Here is a 20,140-nt window from a genome sequence, read left to right as displayed (position 1 = left end):
CACACTGATATATATATATATATATATATATATATATATATATATATATATATATATATATATATATATATATATATATATATATATATATATATATATAGGTGAGGCAGAGTAGCTTGAGAACAATGGACCCGGGAAAATGTAATAAGTCAGAGATCCGTACTTGCGGAGTTGCTATGCTAGGAGTTTATTGCATGTATTTCGACAGTTTCGCCGAGAGGCTCGGCTTCGTCAGGAGATGGCATACATACACATACACATACACATGTATGCCATCTCCTGACGAAGCCGAGCCTCTCGGCGAAACTGTCGAAATACATGCAATAAACTCCTAGCATAGCAACTCCGCAAGTACGGATCTCTGACTTATATATATATATATATATATATATATATATATATATATATATATATATATATATATATATATATATATACACAGGGTGATTTTTTTTATTCTTATACCCTTATTTAAAAAAAACCGTGAAAGCTACACTAATGCGGTTTGTGCAGGTGGGTTATACGGCCAAGCGGACATTATGGGAGTGGCTAATCTTTGCGATAAGTCGGCTAATTAATTAAAATTCGTTAATTAAGTTTTTAATTAGTGGAAATAGACATATGGTTTCAATTAGAAACTTAAAGAGCATCATCGAAAACTACTAAATCAACCATTTTTGGAAGGATATAACGCCAGGGAAGCATTTTACAGCATTCTGTAAAAACGCTCCATTTGGACGCGTTTCTAGATTTCGGTTTCTTATCGGAGCGCATCTACGCGCCCGCGATCCTGCTCCCCAGTGGCTGAGACGCGCAACAGACGTGCGCCGTACTTCCCTCCATCCTATGAGGGAGGCGAGGAGGTGGCTTCACGCCGCGAGTATCCGCTCATCACTTGTCATTCGTGACTCTCTCTCTCTCACGAATGTTGGGCTGTGAAGTGTTAGCATGAATCACCAAATCGGCCGAGCTCAAGTATTGCTATTCAAACTTGGCGGGCTAGACAATCCAGAAGTAAGACTCGACTGCAGCGCTGCTAGTTCTCGTGACCGCCACTGAGCCCCCGTCGCAGGCAACGTTACTGGAACAAGCTCGGTTTCACAGCTCTACCTGCGATGTGGGCTTAGTGGCGGTCACGACGAACTAGCAGCGCTGCAGTCGAGTCTTACTTCCGGAATGTCTAGCCCGCCAAGTTTGAATATCAATACTTGAGCTTGGCCGATTTGGTGATTCATGCTAACACTTCACAGCGCAAGGAAGCAGACGCACACAAAAATAAATTTCAAACACTCAAGGAAAGAACTCTCACACTGTGCTGACTCTCAACTCTGTTCAGTTCAGTTCAGAAAGCGTTTATTGGCCTTTTAGGGAGGGAGAGTGGGGCTGTGATCGGTGGCTTACAAGCCTGGACCATAGCCTCCTCTATACGGAGGCTATACATGCCTGGACCTATGGCCAAGGGAAGAGGTTAAGGGGGGTTATAGACAGGCGGTCGGCCTCGCATCTTGGATGAAATCCACGAGCGTGGTCATAACCGCCCGACGTTTGTCGGGAGGGCCCTGAGGATGGACCCATTCCACCATGCTGGAGACGTCTGGTGGTATATGTGTTTTCGACGAATCTCTTCCAGCTCCGGGCAGTCCCAGAGTAAGTGGCTTTTGTCGGCAAGAAAGCTGGGGTTTTGACAGAAGCTGCAATGGGGTGATGTGGCTAGCGTGGTCCAATGCGTCCTGCGTGCCGGTGTACATGTGGTGTTTGCGATTATCCTCCGGAGCAACACCTTTGATCCCCTGCCCATTCCGCTCGGGAGCGGATTTACGCAGGGGGTCAGGGCTGCCCTCACGGTCTGTCTTGAGGCTTCTTTAACGAGTTGTTTTGCCTCCTCAGGGTCGTAGTCGGGGTCTTCGCCATCGTCGCCAAGCTCAGGCGGGAGCACGGTGTAAGATAATACTCTTCAGGTGAGGACAGCGCGCTCCTCGCGCAGTGCAGATAAAGTTCGTTTTTCACTCTCTCTCTTTCTCTCTCACTATGGTGTCAAGCGGCGCCGGCAGATGACTCGTCGACCCGTGGGCACGGCAAAGACGGCTCGTGCCGCCTCATGCTCCACACTCGCAGAGCTCCAGAGAGGTTGTCGCTCGTGCAGAAAAACCACGGTGTACCGGGGTGTCATGGCAACGAATAATGTTTTTCGCTCTCGCACACTTTCGCCGTTTGGCCGCCAGCGACACTGTCAGCCGCGGGCACGGTGGCCGCGGAATAATGCAGCCTTTCGGATACCCGTCGAACGAACACTATCTGATTCCTCGCGTCGCACGTTCAGCCCCGTCGTGTCCTCACCTAAAGAGTGTATCTTACACCGTGGGCGGGAGCGAGTACCCATGTTCTTGTAGGTGACTTGGCACACTACTCGGCTCGCGGGGGGAATCCAGATGCGCGCGGGGAATGCAGTGAGCTTGTACAATGCACTGAATGTTTGCGTAGGCAGGTATCCAGGACACTTTGATGGTTGTACCGGCTGCAAGTAGGTCGGAGGCCATCCGTCGGATTGCCTTAACTCGCTTGTTCGGGGAGTGGCGAGAGCGACATTCTATTAATGCAGCCGCAGAGTCAGTGAAAATGTGTAGGTGTGTCGGTCGGACCTCCTTCTCGATGATGGTGCGTAGTGCCAGTTAGATAGCTCCAAGTTCTCCGCCCTTGACCGATGTGCCGCCGGGCAATGTTTCGGCCATGGTGATTCCTAGGCGAGGAATCACAACCGCAGCGGAGCAAATCGGTTTAGGGAAGGAGACGAGAGCCGCATCAGTGTATACTGCGAGCTTCTCATTGGTGTCCGTCCACTCTTGGACGAGTTTGCAGTGCCGTCGCACCTGGCAGGCTTGCTTGCCAGGGCGACTAGGCCCGGCTAGAGCCACTCGATATGGCAGCATAGCTGCCATAGTAGCGCCACGCTTTTCCCTGTGCCGCCTCTCACCGTGATTGGTCACACGCGGTACCATAGAAACGAGCTGAGCTGGCTCGGTTTCCTTAGCAACCGAGTGATAACTCGTCACGTGACCTCGCAAGAACCGTGATGTCACCGGTAAGATGGCAGCGCCCAGAGCTCATGGATACGAGTTTGTTCGGTGCGCGGTAGTCGTAATGTGCCGCTGCTTGCCGATGATTTCGGACTTCTTCGTGCTCTCTGACGCAGGTATAACGTGAAGATCTGAAAGAATGAGACTGTATACCTTTCTGTGCAAGATCGCTCTGGATATTAGCACCTGTGCAACAGCATCAGTCATATCGCCGTAGCGGTGCTCGTATTCCTGGATGTGTTCGAGGATCGATAAGGACATTTTCCATGCAATTTTCGCATACTCCTAGCCTTGTTTGAACGTTGGAATGTCTGAGAATCAATGCGAATTGTATGCGTCGCATGTTGGACCTTGGGGAAGTTGTTTCAGCCCTAGGTAACCGCGTAATCACAAACTTCTAGCGAGAAAGCTCCTGCGATCTTTACGATTTGTACTAATCAACGATCTTATGATATAACTTTTAGGATAACATTTTCGCATTTTCTAGCTTCCTTTGAATGTTGGAATTTCTGAGAATCGAAACGAAAGGTATATGTCGTGTGTAGGGCCTAGGGGAAGTTGTTTCAGACCTGGGTCACCGAATAATCACAGCACCTTTAAGCGAGGAAGCGCCTGCGACCTTTAACCTTTTGTACTAATCGACGATTTTACGAATTGACAGTTCTGAAGACTTTGATAAACGTCCTTTCGTTGTAATAGCTTGCATTTGATCGCAGTGTTTTTTTTTTTTTTTTTTTCAAGTGACAAGCTGGCGTTTGCTCAAATGACGTATATGAAATGACCTCCTCTATAAGAATGCATCAACACACACTATTAAATTTATATGCTCAGAGGTGTGTTCGTCTTTGTAATTAACAAGTTACAAACAATTATTTGTTACAAGCGTAATATTTATTTTCTGTAGCTGGGCCCGTTTTGTACTCATTAATGTCCGTGTGCTATGATGTTATCATCATGTGTGTATGGTTCTAAATATCCTCTTTGCAATGCCTACAAAAGCCAAAATGACGTCAGCCGACCCCAGCTCACGCATTTGACACGAAAACTGCGTCACTCGGACGTATGCGCTCGTCAACAATCAATTCGTTGATGAATACCTGAATTCGCGTTCGTGGCCAATGAGTGCACATGAGTGCACTTGCGAATGACAAGTTCTATGGTGTGCTGAAAAAGCACAGTGGAAGCTTGGGGTCATCGCACCGGTGCCCTAGCACGTCACGACCGCGTGATTCCACTGTTCTCTTTTGAGTTGAGGAGTAAAGCTAAGGAAGAAGTTAAAGAATCATTTCATGGCCCCTTTAAGACGGGTATGTGTGCTACACCAGATAAAAATATTGACATTTTGCATGCCGGTAAACTTCCGGACGACCCCTGTCGGCAAGAACACCTCATACCCGGTGTCCGCCTCTTTTGATGGCGTTAACAATCCTCTGTAGACCACCATGCTGTCCTTCTTGGTTTAACCCCGTCAACTGTTCATCGCCCAAAACGAGGGTGATACCGTCGTCGACGTCGCTCCCCGCCAGTCGGTGAGATAATAGGGAGTTTTAGAATAACGTACGCAATTTTAGCGCGCGCTAGCGCTAAATTTAGCGCTTGTATTAGCGCACGCGACGCAGGAGAGTTTTAGAATAGCGTTTCTCCGCCGCGACGCAAAAGCCCAAGCATCTCGCGCTTGCGACGCCACCAAGATACAGTCACAATTTTTATTTCACACACGAAATGATGTAACTTTAGAAGAAAACGAGTTTTTTGGTCCAAGGTAGCATTTTAATTTGTTTAAACATGAGAACACGACGCGAGCGGTTGACCGGTCGCGTCCGCTTGCGTCGCCTCCGTAAGAGAGGTCTCGTGTACTGACCTTCGCACATCGTTCCTTCGCCGTGAAATGTTCGCGCGTCGCAAGCATCAAGTTGCCGGTGATCGCTGCCAAACCGAGTACAATGTCGTCCCGTATTGAAAATTGCAGTCGCGAGGATGCCGCCGACGTCGCACTCACGACGCCGCCAAAGCAGCCGCCGACATAATCCTGGAAGCCGCCATTTTTTTTAACTGTGCTCGTCTTGGCTTTAGCCAACTTCTCATCACAAATCCTCCTTGAAGAAGCGCAAAGACTCTTTGCGTACGCACGCTATTTCCGAGAAATAGCGCGCGCTAAAATTGCGCACGCAGAGCGCAAAACCTGGTTTGCGTTCGGGGCATGCGCAGTGGCGACGACGCTATTCTTTGCGTACGCAAAGCTTTAGCGTGCGCTGTTCTAAAACTCCCTAATAGGGAGTTTTAGAACAGCGCTTCCATTGTGTGTTGGTAAGTCGGTAGTGGGGGACACCGTAGCAGGTGCGGGAGACGATGAGGGTTTTCACCATGCGGCGGGCAACTTCCTCCTCAGCGCCTCCTCTGGTGCCGCTAATCCTTCTAATGACGTTTAGTGCTGCCTGGCACTGTTGGGTGACCATTGTTAGCCAAGCCTTTGCTGTGCCATCCTCGTGGAATTGGGGTCCTAGGATGCGTACCTCAGGCGCTGATCTGATCGGTTGGCCCGCGAGAGTCAACTGAAGAGTTGAGCTGATGTTCGCGTCCCTTTCCCGTCTGGGGGCTATGACTACGTAGGTTGTCTTATCTGGCGAGGCGGTTAAGCCTACGCTTTGGAGGTGACTTGTCACGACGTCGATCCCCCGTTGGAGGATGCGCTGTTGTTGCGGAACGTCGCCGCGGACTGTCCAGAGGGAAACGTCGTCCTCTCAACTCTGGTGTATTACACTTCATCTTCATCATCTTTTTTTTTTTTTTTTGCTATTATACGCATGGAAGTAAAAAAAAAAAATGAAGAAAAAGGAAACTTAAAAAGAAAAAGAAAATAAAAGCTTTCAACGCGGTGGTAGCAGACGACGCGCGAGGCAGGGAAGTAAGATCCGACTGCAGCCCCGCTAGGTCTCGTGACCGCCACCTGGGCCATTCGCCTCCGCAGGCGAGAATAGGGAGCTGCAAAACTGAGCTTGCTCCTGTAACGTTGGTCGCAGCTGCAGCTGTGAAACTGAGCTTGCTCTGTTTCACAGCTGCACCGCCGCCGCCAGCGCCGAATATTCCCCCCGCGGTTAGAGCGTAAACTAAGCATGTGACAACGCGTCGACCAATCAGCAAACCGCGACGTCACAATATTGGAAATGACATTTAAAGCGTGGAATTTAAGCGTTCAATTTCACAGCAGCAATTTCACGTTTAGAGGATGCCACACCTGACGTCGGCGGTGCCTCAATCTAAGCCCTGGGTCTCGGTACCTCGGAGGCGGCAGCTTTCTGCTTTGATTGGGCTACCTCCCTTGGGGCCTGATGCTTCGACCCCAGTGAGCGACAGCACCATCAAGCTCCTAGGGCTCCTTTCCGCGACCGTGCACCAATCGAACGGCAGGCTGCAGATCCCCTTGGCCCGCTGCTGACCCACCTCAACGAAATGTGGACATCTTCAAATTGGACTGACATCCTCCGCAATAGCAACAATCTATCTTGCCGTCATCTTGCATGTATATACTCATCGCATTATCATGTTCCTTGGACGCGGCACCGCGGGCATCCATGGTACGGGCTGTTTGCCTTTCCGCGGTGCCGCCGCTCTGCAAAGGGTAGGGCGTGCGAGCGTCTTGAGACGCGGTTTGCTCGGCTCGGGTGTTGAGACGGTCCCGCACGGCTCGTGCGCTGGCTTTGTCAGTAATTTCCTTCGAAAAGAAAGTACCAACTCGCCGAGCATCCATTCTAAGGACTTTCCTCCCCCCAGTGTCAGCTGAGACGCTGTTTCGAGCAAGTCCGTCCTGGTTTGGACCGCACGTTCGTTTATTCTACCGGTGAATATGGACGTGACGAAACCATAACATGCGCCACGTTTTCAGTCACCTTTTCACTCTAGCGACGCTAAAACGACTTAAATTAGTCGTGTCACATATTTAGAGCTCACGACCACCACTAGGGGCTGTTTCGAGGCCTGTGGTTGGCCCCGAGATGCTCGCCTATTCAAAACAATATAGGGCGAAACTCTCCTAATAAACGGCTCTGTGTATTGTATTGTATTGTATTCTGCGGCGCAATCTCTTTGAAACGAGAGTCGAAGTTCGACACGCCAAAAAAGTTAAAAAAGAAAAGAAAAAAAAAAAGGGGGAGAGAAGGGGGGAGGTCGTCAGGGCCCACCATCTGTCGTCGATGACCCTTGTGGGCGGAGGGTAACAGCTACACGATCACGGTGGTCCGATCGGTACGCGCTGACTTCTCGGTGCGCAAATCACCGTCGCACTTTCCACCACCCCTCCAGTCTTTGCCTAGAACAGGCCACGTGGTCATGTTCGTTCGTGAAGCCGAGTGCCTGCTCGATGCGGGAATCCCCAATGAGCGCTGGCAGGAGCTTCTGGCACGTGAGCAGCAAATGCTCGGTGGTCTCTTCGTCTTCTCCACAGGCGCTGCATGTCATGTCCGTCACGTTACTGTCAAACTTTCGACGGTACTGTCTGGTGCGCAGGGCACCACCGCGGGCCTCGATGAGTAGGCGACTTCCCAGCGTGTTTTTGCAGAACGTTATTGGAGCGTTCTCGGTCTTGAAAGATGCATACAAATGCATGCTAGTATGCTGTTGCATTCCCAATATCCAGCGCTCCCTTTCGACAGCCTTTATCTGCGTTCGCACTTTACGCACCCAATCTTTTTCAGCTTGAGGCTCATCACTCATGCAAAAGGCTCCAAACTTTGTGCCGAGGCGGGTGACACGATTCCTCCTCGTCGAATGGATGTTCTTGAGGTGAATGTAGATGAAAAGTCGCCGTGCCCAGCGGTCTTCGTCCATATGCCGGAGTCGCGCGTAGTACTCTAGCTTGCTGCTGGCTTCTCGTGCCTCGAAAGATAACCATCCGACGTCTCCTTCAACAAGCTCGTTGGCCACTTGTCCATGGCATCCCAGCGCTTGACGTCCGACATCTCTTTGGCGTCGTTCAAGATATTCACGAAGCTCGCTAGGTATGCCAATGACAGAGTTTCCAAAAGTCAGCCCGGGTACCGCGACGGCCTTCCAAAGTTCCCTGGTAACGACGTATTGGTCGCAGCTCCAGAGGCCCTCTTCGCAGTGTGTTTCGCGTACGCACTGAGGACGTCCTGAGGTTTTGGTGATGCTCAGCGAGGTAGTTTTCTGTAGCTGATAGTGTCACACCAAGCTACCTGTACTTGGTGCAAACAGGGATCGCCGCACCCTGTAGGATGAATGGTACAATGCTCTCCTCCTCGCGGGGAAAAAAAAACTGTCGCTGACTTGTCAGCATTGAAGCGTAACTGGAGTTGATCCGCCTCGGTCTCACATGTGGCCAGCAGTTTCCTCATGTCACCCACACTGTCGGTCATCAAGACAAGGTCATCAGCGTATGCAAGTCCAGGTAGCCGCCATGTAATCACCTCCCCGTGTTGGAGATGCGTCAAAGAAAAACCGATGGTCGTTTTCTCCAGCGTCCTTTCCATGCTAGATGCATACAAGATGTACAGTGTCGGCGACAATGGACAGCCCTGTCGTAATCCTTTTTCAACTATAACCTCGTCAGATTTCACACCGTTGAAAGATGCCGTCACAACATTTTTATCGTAGAGCCGCTGGATTAACGTCACCCAGGTTTCAGGCATATTAAGCTGTTTTAATCTTTTTAGAAGCATGGTATGAGGAATGCAATCATATGCTTTCGCTATATCAAGGAAGCAAGTAATCATTGGTCGCTTCTCCCTCCGTGCAATCTCGATGCATTGCGTCAACGTAAAAAGATTATCTTCCAAGCGTCGCCCACGTCTAAAACCGTTCTGCAACTCAGTCAATATGCCGCTTTCCTCGGCCCACTGTGTTATACGCCCATTAATTATGGTCGCGAACACCCTGTAGGCAACCGGCGTGACCGTGAGTGGTCGGTAGTCGTGTAACAACTGCTTGTTGCCGCCTGTCTTTGGAATGAAGAAAACTCGACCACGTCTCCAGTCGCTGGGAATCGGGTCATCGCCGCAGCAGATTTGACTAAACAGGTGTGCCAGGTGCTCTCGTGCGTCGGGTCCTAGACCTTTGAGCACCTTGGCCGAGATTCCATCCAGCCCCTGTGCTGTGCTGCCGTTTAGCCGCGCCAGTGCACGTTCTACCTGAACGCACCCCACGACTGTTGCATTTTGGTCGACTGTGGTACTCTGCGGGGCATCTTCTAAATGCGGGATTTCATCCCTCATGCCTTCATGATTGCAGTTCATTTGTTCCGTCCCAAAGAGAGTGTAGAGATATTATGTTCTTTACCTCACTTCCATTGTCCGGATCCACCAGTTGGGGAGAGCTGTCTTTCCCATCTAGACTACCAATGTAGCGCCAGAACTTCTCTCCGGCTTTTTTTCCGCCCTTTCGTATGTCTGCCATCTCCTTGCAGTCATGTGCTTGTTTTTTCTTTTCAACGATAGCTTGTGTTAGTGCCTTGCGTCTTTGGTACTCCTCCCAGAGTTGCAACGTCTCGGGACCTTTTCCAAACGACTTTAGTGCTTGGCGATGTTCTCGGTTCGCGTCTTGTCGGTACCGAATCGCTCTCCAGATTTCAGCGTCCCACCACGGGACAAGCCGTCTTTTTCCTTGCGCGCTCCTTGCCACCGAACGCTTGGCAACTGCCTGCCTAAGTTCCGTGGCGTATTCTTCATACGTTGCGGCCTTCATGCGTTGCTCACTTTCTTCGAAGTCTTGACATACAGCCTCGATATCCCCCTCGCGCAGCCGAAACGTCAATGCGCGCTTTGGGCGACTGCGATGCCGTTGGATTGCTCTGCATGCCCCGCGGACATGCAGCGCCATCGAGTGAGCGATCGTTGAAACTGACGCGCAACGGCCAATGGGACCGAAGCCGAAAATTCACCAGCTTTACTTCGCTCCTTTGAAATTGGGGAAACTAGGCGCCGTGTCGAAACTTTTCGCGTGCTTTTATAGCTGGGGGCTTGGCTTTACTTGGAAAAAAGGATTGAGGGTGCCGTTTTCGCGCTTTAAACTGATGACGTCGGCTCGCTCCGTGAGACAGTTAATGCTTTCGCATTAATAAGTGCGCTAGAGTAACTCTCGGTGATTGAGAATATGGTGCACGTGATGTTTCAATCACGGACATCCAAAATTATGGTGGAAAAGCGCGACTAGCGGAACAATCGACATCATCCGTACGCCAGGCACCGAGCCGAGGGCCGGGAATCTGCCGTCCGAGCGGTCACACCCTGTTTGAGCAAAACAGAGTTCGAGTGGCACATTTGTTTCTGACATCTTTCTGCATGATCATTATCGAAACATCACGTGCACCATATTTTAAAAGAGGAAGGGTTACTACATTTACCTCTTACGCGTTTGTTAAAACCATACACCTATGATTAAAAACTTTCTCGCAACTATTGCTATGGCATTCTTTACGACTTCTGGTTGGCCAAGAGAGCATGTCAAGCCCTCTTTCTGTGTCTGGTGCACGCCCTGGCTCTGCCGCTCATTCCATTGACCGAACTCTCTCTATAGACAGCTCTCAGTAGCCCTTGAGGTCTGTTCACACGATGCATCTTTTAGGCGCGCAACAGTTTCGCGACACTCAGGTTTCGCGGAATGTGCTCGTTCACTCGCACCGCTTCACGTGCAACAACAACACACACCGAGGAGGAGGAGGACAAAACATATTCATTAAGCGTTTTACGCTGTGGGGTGGATCCTCAATTCAGGTACCCATGTGCCGTCCTGGCTCGATCGGCCCTCTCCACCAGCAAGAGCTGATCTTGAGGGAGGGAGCTGGACAGCAGTGTCTCCCACTGCTCGGCGGTAGGGGAAGGAAAACAGGGTGACATGTCTGGGTTGCTGTCGCACTCCCATATGATGTGTCTCAGGGTGCCGGGTTGGTTACAGAATTGACATTGGGCGTCGAATTGTGTGGGGAATAGAAGGTGCATCCTAACTGGATGGGGAAATGTGTTAGTCTGTAGTAATCTGAGTGTGGTTTCCTGACTTCTCATGAGGGAAGGGTGTGGTGCGGGTAATGTTCTTCTGTTGAGCCTGTAATGTTGTGTAATTTCTTGATAGGTCGTGAGGGATGTGGGTTCCAGTGTCTCCTCCGTGGCCTGGTGGGCGAGGTCTCGGGCCGTGAAATGGGCGTGTTCGTTGCCTCTCATGGAGGAGTGGGCTGGGGTCCACACAATGTCGACCTGCCTGTCCGGTGCCTTGTTTTCTAGGATACGTAGCGTGGCAGGTGCCACCCAGCCCGACTGGAAGCTACGGCATGCCTCTTGTGAATCCGTGACTATTGTGGAAGTTTTGGTTTGTGTGAGGGCGAGGGCGATGGCAAGCTCTTCTGTTTCTTTAGCCGTTCCCCGTGGGACGGAGGCGCTGGTCAAGTACTTGTGCCCGTCTGTCATCACAGCCACCATGGCTCGTTTGCCGTTGTAGTTGGCTGCGTCGGTATACGTCGTCGTGGGTATTCGGGAGTATGTCTTATTTAGTGCTCTTGCTCTTGCTGCTCTGCGGCCCTGATGGTGGTTCGGGTGCATGTTTCGAGGGATTGGGTAAACAAATATGTGTTGGCGCCACGATTCCGGGAGTGCCAGCGGCAGGGTCTGGTCCCGTGGAACCTACTTGAGTTTAATCAGCACGTTGCGGCCGGTTTGAGTGTGAGCGAGTCGTGTCTTCTGACTTGACAAGTGGCCCTCAATGAGTTCCCCCACGGTGTTATGTAGCCCCATACGAAGTAGCTTGACCGTAGATGCGTTCACGGGTAATCCGATTGCCTGTTTCAGCGTCTTGCGTATGAGCACGTTGAGCTTGTCTTGTTCCGCTTTACTAAGGGTGACGTAGGGAGCAGCGTAAGTTATGCGCGAGAGGACGAAGGCTTGAACTAACCTGACCGTATCGCTCTCTCTCATGCCTCTGTGTCGGTTCGTGACTCTGCGTATCATATGCATGACTTGCTCAGAGGTTTTACTGAGTTGTTGCACCATTGCGTCGTTCTTGCCGTCCGCTTGAACTAGCAAACCCAAGATCCTGAGGGACCTGCTTGGCTTGATGTCGTGCCCTTCGAGAGTGACGTGGATGTTGTCGTCGTCCTTCTTGGTTCGCCGTCTCCTCACCACGAGAAGCTCGGATTTCTGTGGCGAGCAGGACAGTCCGCAGCTTTTTGCGTATTGATTCACCGTCTCGGCGGCGAGCTGGAGCGTGTCCTGCAAGCCTCCGAGGGAGTCGGTGCCCGTCCAAAGGGTCACATCGTCCGCGTAGAGGGTATGGCTTAAGTTCGGCATTCGTCCCAACTGCTCAGGGAGGCCCAGGAGCGCGATGTTGAATAACAGGGGGGACAGGACCGAACCTTGGGGAGTCCCTTTGCATCCCAAGTTGATGGGTGCTTTGGAGGTGATGTCCCCGATTTTAAGCACGGCTGTGCGGTTAGAGAGAAAGTCACTTATGTAGTTATATGTCCTTTCCCCGCAGCCTGTCTTGACTAAGTTTCGGAGGATCGCGTCGTGTGCTACGTAGTCGAACGCTCCCTTCAAGTCTAGAGCGAGGATGGCTCTCGGGGAGTTACGTGTGGCTGGGACAAGGATGTCCTCTTTGAGTTGAATGAGCACGTCCTGGGTACCGAGGTGTTTCCTGAATCCAAACATCGTGTCCGGCATTTGTTGCGTTGCATCGAGGTGGTTCTGAAGTCTCTTCAGTATGATTCTCTCCATGATTTTGCCGATACAGGATGTAAGAGAGATTGGTCTTAGGTTCTCAATATGTGGCGATTTGCCGGGATTTGGGATGAAGTGTACCTCCGCCATCTTCCATTGGTCCGGGATTTTGCCTGTCGTCCAGAAGCTGTTAAAGTGGCTGAGCAGGGTATCCATGGTGCGGTCGTCTAAGTTGAAAAGGAGCTTATTTGTGATTTTGTCTGGACCCGGGGCACTGTTCCGCTTACTATCCGCTATTGCCTCTCGTAGCTCATACAGTTGGATATCTTTGTCTAGTTCTTGATTGGGCGATCTGTCATACGAAGGGGAGGAATAGACTCCCCCCGTCGGGAGGTACTTCTTTGCCAGGTCCTTCAGGAGTTCTTCGCTGCTACCCGCGTAGGCATTGAGTGTGCGCGTCATGTTTCTGTTAGACTCTCCTGTACTTTTCAGGGGGTCGATTCAGTGCGGAAGCAGATGTTATGTTTTCTTTGTGGTCAGGGTGCCTTGTAGGCCGTCGCATTCTTGTAGCCAATTCCCCTTGCATAGCGCAGCTGCGTATTCAGCAGCCTGTTGGTTTATGAGAGCTATGCGCTTTTTGAGCTTTCTGTTGTGTCTTTGCCGTTTCCATCTTCTTGTGAGGCTGTGTCGTGCTTCCCAAAGATGAAGGAGTTTAGGATCTACATACGGTGTTCTGTATGAGGTGGCAATAGTCTGAGTGTGCGTTTCGGAATCTTTTAAGGCCTCTTGGATCAGTTCTTCGTAGGAGAGATTTTGATCGAGGTCTTGCGAGTTTCTGTCCTTGCGGAAATTATCCCAGTTGGTTGTGCGGGCTGAACCGATGTGGGCCTTGTAGCTTTTGTCCTTAATTAAAATATGGATTATGTCATGGTCCGATCCTAGGTTATCCTGTGTATTAGTCCAGGTAATGTCCGGAGTTCCTGCCAATAAAGTAAGGTCGGGGCTCGCGTCTCTGGATACGCTGGTGCCCGTTCGGGTAGGCGTTTGGGGGTCATTGAGCAGGGTTAGATGGTCCTGTTCGATGGATTCGACTATTGCTTTTCCTTTTTTGGAGTTGTGAGTGTATCCCCATAGTCGGTGTGGGGCGTTAAAGTCCCCCACGATTAGAAGGGGTGAGTCCTTTGCTATTAATAGGGCTTCCCGAATAACTTCTCGTATTCCTGGTTGCTTGCGCGATGGCCGGCAATACATATTGAGTATGAACAGATTAGATTTTTTCTTCGTTGACTTCGAGATAATTTCTACGGGCGTGTGCTCGCAGTCCTTCTGCTTCGTGAGATGTTGCATTGCCGCAATGCAACCTTTTATGAGAATGGCTGTGGATTTTTCGGTTGGGTCAGCATAGGTGAGGTATCCTGGAAGATGAGGGCTTCTATTTGTTTCTTGTAAAGCAACTATTTCTGGCTGAGGGTCTAAGGAGGAGACGTATTGCTGGAGTGCTCCCTGCTTGTCTTTTATACCTCGGCAGTTCCACTGGAGAGCCACCGTACCGTTCGTGTTATTGTTTGGGCGAGTCGTCATATTGCTCGGTTGGGTCCTTGATTTCCACCAGGGATTCTCGTTCGTACGGGGTGGGTCTGCGGCTGCTGCGTGGGTTTACTGTTTCAAGGCGTTCGATGCGGATGGTGTGGCGCTCTATTTCTTGCTTAAGAGACTGTACATCTTGTTTTAGGTCGCGCATATCTTGCTTTAGGGGCTGCACATCTTTATGTACTGTTTGTATATCTTGTCGTAGGGCATTGCATTGTGCATCCAGGCGTGTGGTAAGCGGCTCCAATATGGATCTTATGGTTGCCTGAAACAACTGGGGTTGAGCGACTTGTGAGGCATCTGGCGTATGGACTTCGCTCGTCGCGGGAGCCTGGGGTGTTGTTTTTTGTGCGTCGTTATTTGGGGATGGTGGTGGTGGAACCACATCCATTTGTGTTTGCTCCCTCTCTGGGCGGTTTGGTTTCTTGCGTTTGTCTGTAGTGTTCCCCATCTGGGCTTTCTCTATTGTTTCTAGTCTAGCATGGAGTACTGCTATTTGTGCTTTGAGTTGTGTGCATTCCGGACACGGTACGGGCATGGGTGAGGGTGTGGGTTGGACTGGTGCTGGAGGTTTAGGAGTACTGGGAGCAGTGGGAGACACAATTTGTGTCCAGCTGACTTGCTTGTTGTTGCTCTCGCGGGGCCGGGGTTCCCTGCCCCGGGAGGTAGACTGGGACCTTGGGCCCGAGCTGCTACGCCGCCTTCGAGTCGGGGACCTGGAACAGTCTCTGGGCCGCCCGCGTTGCGGTGTCGGGTCCCTCCGCACGGCTCGCTCTCTCGCCTGCCTCGCGAGCGCTCTCCGTCGGAGAACGTAGGGCTCAGAAAACCGCTTGGAACAGCCCCGAGCCGCCGTGAGGTGAGGTCCGTCGCAGAGGGTGCACAGAGGTTCGCAGGTGTGGCCCTCGTGAGGGTCTCTGAGGCCGCACTGGTGGCACACATTGACTTTTGGTTGTGGACACGCCGTGGATCGATGTCCGGCTTCGTGGCATACGGTGCACGCGGGAATTGTCTTTTTATACAGCGAGACAGGGCACTCCCCGCCGAATAATGTCACGAAGAACGGTACCTTTAGCCCCGCAAAGGTGAGTATTACCATCTTGGATTGGCCCAGTCCGCGGCAGGTGTAGATTTCGAACTGGCTTTGGTCGGAATTCGCGAGGATTTCGGCGTCGGAGAAGCGCAGCGGCACTCCCCGAACGAGTCCCTTGGATGAGTCATCGGGCGCCAGGTCATACAAGGTGACCATATGAATGGTGTTGCCGATCTTGAGTGTCAAGTTTCCTAGGGCCTTGGCTGCATCTGAAGAGGGTGTGCTGATTGTGGCCGTATTTTGCGTGGCATCCACGCGAACCCTAAGATTGGCTTGGCGCCACGTGAAGTTGATCGAATTCAAGAGAGCCAGGGAAACCTCGGCTATGTCCAGATTTGCAAGCTTGAGGCCGTCTTGTGGGCGCAGAACTAATTTAAAATGATCGCGGGGAAGTGGATTGGGCCTGGGGGCGGCTTTGCGTACTGGCAGGGGAGTTGGAGGTTTGGGCACGGCGGTTGGGCCTACCTCATCGTTGAGCTTGCGCTGGCGTCGCTTCTGTGCCTTGGTGACGACATCGATCCAAGTTGAGTCATGTTCTGAGGAGAGCTCTGAGTATTCGCCTTCGTTGGAATCGTGGTTCATCGCAATATCCTCTTCGTCGTTTGAGTTTGGGCTAGGGGAGTCCGCGATGCGGCCCCCGTCGGCGGCGGACGAGCCCGACGTTGGGAGTAATCTTGCGGAGTTGGTCACAGAAAAGTTTCCACGCATACACTACAATGAGCTCAGTCGGCTGGTAGCGTTGAAGTCTGGCTGGAATCCGATTTTCCTCCAAATAGTTGAAAGACTGCGGAGCTCATGCGAAATGCGTCCACTCCGCCAAACACACACCGATGCACCGTTTTGAGTGAGCTCCGAATCAGATCGCTATTTATCTGGGGGCCTGCTTTTAATTTTTTTTTCTCACATACTACACTACTTGGCGCGATCTCGCGTGTGCGCTAAGCCGATTGAGGCGGCAACCTGTACGTGCAGGACATGTGCCGGCGCCGAGCCCGTACGCAGCCAATTCAATGCCAAAGCTCCTATCAATGCACATGGTATTCATAGAAACGCTACGTGCCCAATCTGGTTACTCGGCGCCCATGTCTGCCCCGAGTTTACTGTGCCAACTGTTTCAGAGAGCGCACATGGTTTCACGTTCGCTTGTAAACAAAGCAAACTTGGTTTCAGTTTACTGGGTGGTCTCTTATCCAGCGGTATCGTCGCGACAAGAACGCTATGAGCACTATTCTAATCTCGCCAACTCCCGCTAATTGTCTTCGTCCATCGCTGGATTTTTTTTCCCGATATGCTACTCACTTCCCCTTCAGTGGTGCTTGACGTGCTTGCGGAAGCGCCGGCAGCATCCATCGTTCGTGGTTTCGTTTTTTTTCGGATTTGGCTCCGCTACAACACCGGCAGTGAAGTGGTCTTCTCAAACAGCTCGCTCCCCCTTCGAAGGCCACGTGAGAGCGTTTCTGAGCGGCCATTGGCGGCGCCCTCAGAGTGATTGACAGGACTCGGCAAAGTTGCAGCAAAAGCTCGCTCCAGAACCGAGGTGTGCGCGCAACTTTTTTTAGATGCGCGCGTCCTTTTCGGACTCGTTCAGACGGCGCAACCATTTCGCGAAACTACGTTTCGCGACACTAGATGCGCGACAAAAATGCATCGTGTGAACGGGCCTTTAGTAGCATTGCAATAGGACGCATCGCTCTCATGTTTGCTGGGACCGAAAGAGCGCGTTCCTTGGGCACGGAAGCGCGAGGGTGTTTTTTAGCTCCGACTGCTCTCGTGCCATCATTGAAATAAGTCGCGTTCTCGGATCACCCATGAACAGCCTCTGGGCTGCCAGCTGACGCCTCTAGCAACGATTCGAATCTGTCCCTCGCCCATTGACAGACTAGCCTGACGAGATGCCGCGAGTCGAGCAGGTCAGGACGAGATAACGTCGCCGCGCCTTGTGCAAGTATATATATGTACATATACCTTGCCTTGTGCGTCTTCGATTGATATTAAAGCTACGTCATCTAGTTTTGCCGAGAAGATATTGAAAGAAAGCGCTCGCTCTTGTAAAATTACACCGCAACAAAGGAGTTTCTTCGCCGGTGGCGTTGCCTGCGAGCATACTTGGATCCCAGCTAGTGCCAGCAAGCTCGTGTAAAATGTAAAGCTTTCCAAGCTAAAATCGTTGCACGGTCCGTTTACCATGATGCCAAAGATAAACGGCTAAGCTCTAAGCGATAACGTTCGCCACTGCAGTGGGAACACGGCAAAGGCCACCCTCATCGAGCGAATTACTACTTTCTGGATATTTAGACGGCGATAGGAGACTCATCTCAATATTAGATATTTTACCAGTACAAAATGACTGCTAAAAACCCGGAGTCTTTAGCGTGAACTAGAGCCACTCTATATGGCAGCGTAGCTGCCAGAGTAGCGACACGACGCAAAATTATCTAGATACACGACGTCAGAAGCGCCTATAGTGATCTCCATTTTGGGCCTGGGAGGTTTCTATGGTAACCGTACTGCTAGCGACACCGGGCGGCAACCTTTATCTAGTTGATATCTCCATTCCTTAATTGAAAAGTGGTAAAAGTCCTAAAAGACGCCTTGCATGGTGGTACGGCACGGGCCTCTGGAGGAGCGGTGCCTGTTCTTCTGTGTAATGAGACGATTTGCAGCGTGCACGGACAAGGCGAGTGGTTTTCCGCGCCGCCGGGATGGCGGCGGCTTCGTGGGACAAAGGTACCGTCCACGTACTTTCGGACTTCGCTCCTATGAAACAAAATCCAATTACGCCGGCCACGACAGGACGATTGCCTTGGAACAGGACTGCTGCTCGACTGCCCCATAGTAAGAGAATGTAGGCTTAGCACCATACTTCTTCAAGACCCAATCATTCATTCAAGATGAGATTATCTCACCGACTGGCGGGGAGCGACGTCGACGACGGTATCACCCTCGTTTTGGGCGATGAACAGTCGACGGGGTTAAACCAAGAAGGACAGCACGGTGGTCTACAGAGGATTGTTAACGCCATCAAAAGAGACGGACGCCGGATATGAGGTGTTCTTGCCGACAGGCCAAGTGGTCGTCCGGAAGTTTACCGGCATGCATAATGTCAATATTTTTATCTGGTGTAGCACGCATACCCGTGTTAAAGGGGCCATGAAATGATTCTTTAACTTCTTCGTCCTTAGCTTTAATCCTCAACTCAAAAGAGAACAGGGGGCACCGGTGCGATGACCCCAAGCTTCCACCGTGCTTTTTAAGCACACCATAGAACTTGTCATTCGCCAGTGCACTCATGTGCACTCATTGGCCACGAACGCGAATTCAAATATTCATCGGCGAATTGATTGTTGACGAGCGCATACGTCCGAGTGACGCAGTTTTCGTGTCAAATGCGTGAGCTGGGGTCGGTTGACGTCATTTTGGCTTTTGTAGATATTGCAAAGAGGATATTTAGGACCATACACACATTATGATAGCATCATAGCACACGGACATTAATGAGTACAAAACGGGCCCAGCAACAGAAAATAAATATTAAACTCGTAAAAAATAATTGTCTCTAACTTGTTAATTACAAAGACAAACACACCTATGAGCATATAAATTTAATAGTGTGTGATGATGCATTCTTATAGAGAAGGTTATTTCATATACGTCATTTCAGCAAACGCCAGCTTGTCACTTGAAAAAAAAAAAAACAAAAAAAAAAACACTGCGATCATTGCCAGCTATTGCTAAAAAAACACGTTATACCAAAATCTTCAGAACTGTCAATTTGTAAAATCGTCGATTAGTACAAAAGGTTAAAGGTCGCAGGCGCTTCCTCGCTTAAAGTTGCTGTGATTATTCGGTGACCCAGGGCTGAAACAACTTCGCCTAAGCCCTACAGACGACGTATACCTTTCGTTTCGATTCTCAGAAATTCCAACATTCAAAGGAAGCTAGAAAGTGCCAAAATGTTATCCTAAAGCTATATCGTGAGATCGTTGAGTAGTACAAAACGTAAAGATCGCAGGAGCTTCCTCGCTAAAAGTTTGTGATTACGCGGTTACCTGGGGCTGAAACAACTTCCCCAAGGTCCAACATGCGACGCATACAATTCGCATTGAGTCTCAGATATTCCAACGTTCAAACAAGGCTAGTAGTATGCGAAAATTGCATGCAAAATGTCTTATCGACCCTCGAACACATCCAGGAATATGAGCACCGCTACGGCGATATGACTGATGCTGTCGCACAGGTGCTAATATCCAGAGTGATCTTGCACAGAAAAGGTATAAAGTCACATTCTTTCAGATCTTCACGTTATACCTGCGTCAGAGAGCACGAAGAAGTCCGAAATTGTCGGCAAGCAGCGGCACATTACGACTACCGTGCACCGAACAGACTCGTATCCACCAGCTCTGGGCGCTGCCATCTTACCGGTGACGTCACGGCTCTTGCGAGGTCACGTGACGAGTAGTCACTCGGTTGCTGAGGAAACCGAGCCAGCTCAGCTCGTTGCTATGGTACCGCGTGTGACCAATCACAGTGAGAGGCGGCACAGGGAAAAGCGTGGCGCTACTCTGGCAGCTACGCTGCCATATCGAGTGGCTCTAGCGTGAACCACAGAGTATAGTGATTACACGAGTGCAGATAATGATAAATGATGGTGCAAATGAATGAAAGCGGATATCCACGGCGCCACAAACTTACCTGAAAGACCGGTCGACAACGCCAACGGCGGGGTTTGC

General features: G+C 50.8%; 1 protein-coding gene across 1 annotated transcript; it reads right to left on the bottom strand.

Moving 5' to 3' along the window:
- Positions 1 to 13,249: 13,249 nt before the first annotated feature.
- Positions 13,250 to 14,311, bottom strand: LOC120848106. The gene has a single exon (XM_040220041.1). It carries the CDS (start codon positions 14,309 to 14,311, stop codon positions 13,250 to 13,252), a length of 1,062 nt encoding a protein of 353 aa, XP_040075975.1.
- Positions 14,312 to 20,140: the final 5,829 nt, after the last annotated feature.

The sequence above is a fragment of the Ixodes scapularis genome, unplaced genomic scaffold, assembly GCF_016920785.2.
Source record: "Ixodes scapularis isolate PalLabHiFi unplaced genomic scaffold, ASM1692078v2 ptg004251l_1__unscaffolded, whole genome shotgun sequence".
In the NCBI taxonomy this organism is placed as follows: Eukaryota; Metazoa; Arthropoda; class Arachnida; order Ixodida; family Ixodidae; genus Ixodes; species Ixodes scapularis.
Note: the sequence above shows the minus strand (reverse complement) of the source record. Positions and strands in the feature narration are given on the sequence as shown.

Bases quoted from the DNA above. Each gene is read 5' to 3' on its own strand.
- LOC120848106 (XM_040220041.1), bottom strand. From the start codon at position 14,311: ATGACGACTCGCCCAAACAATAACACGAACGGTACGGTGGCTCTCCAG.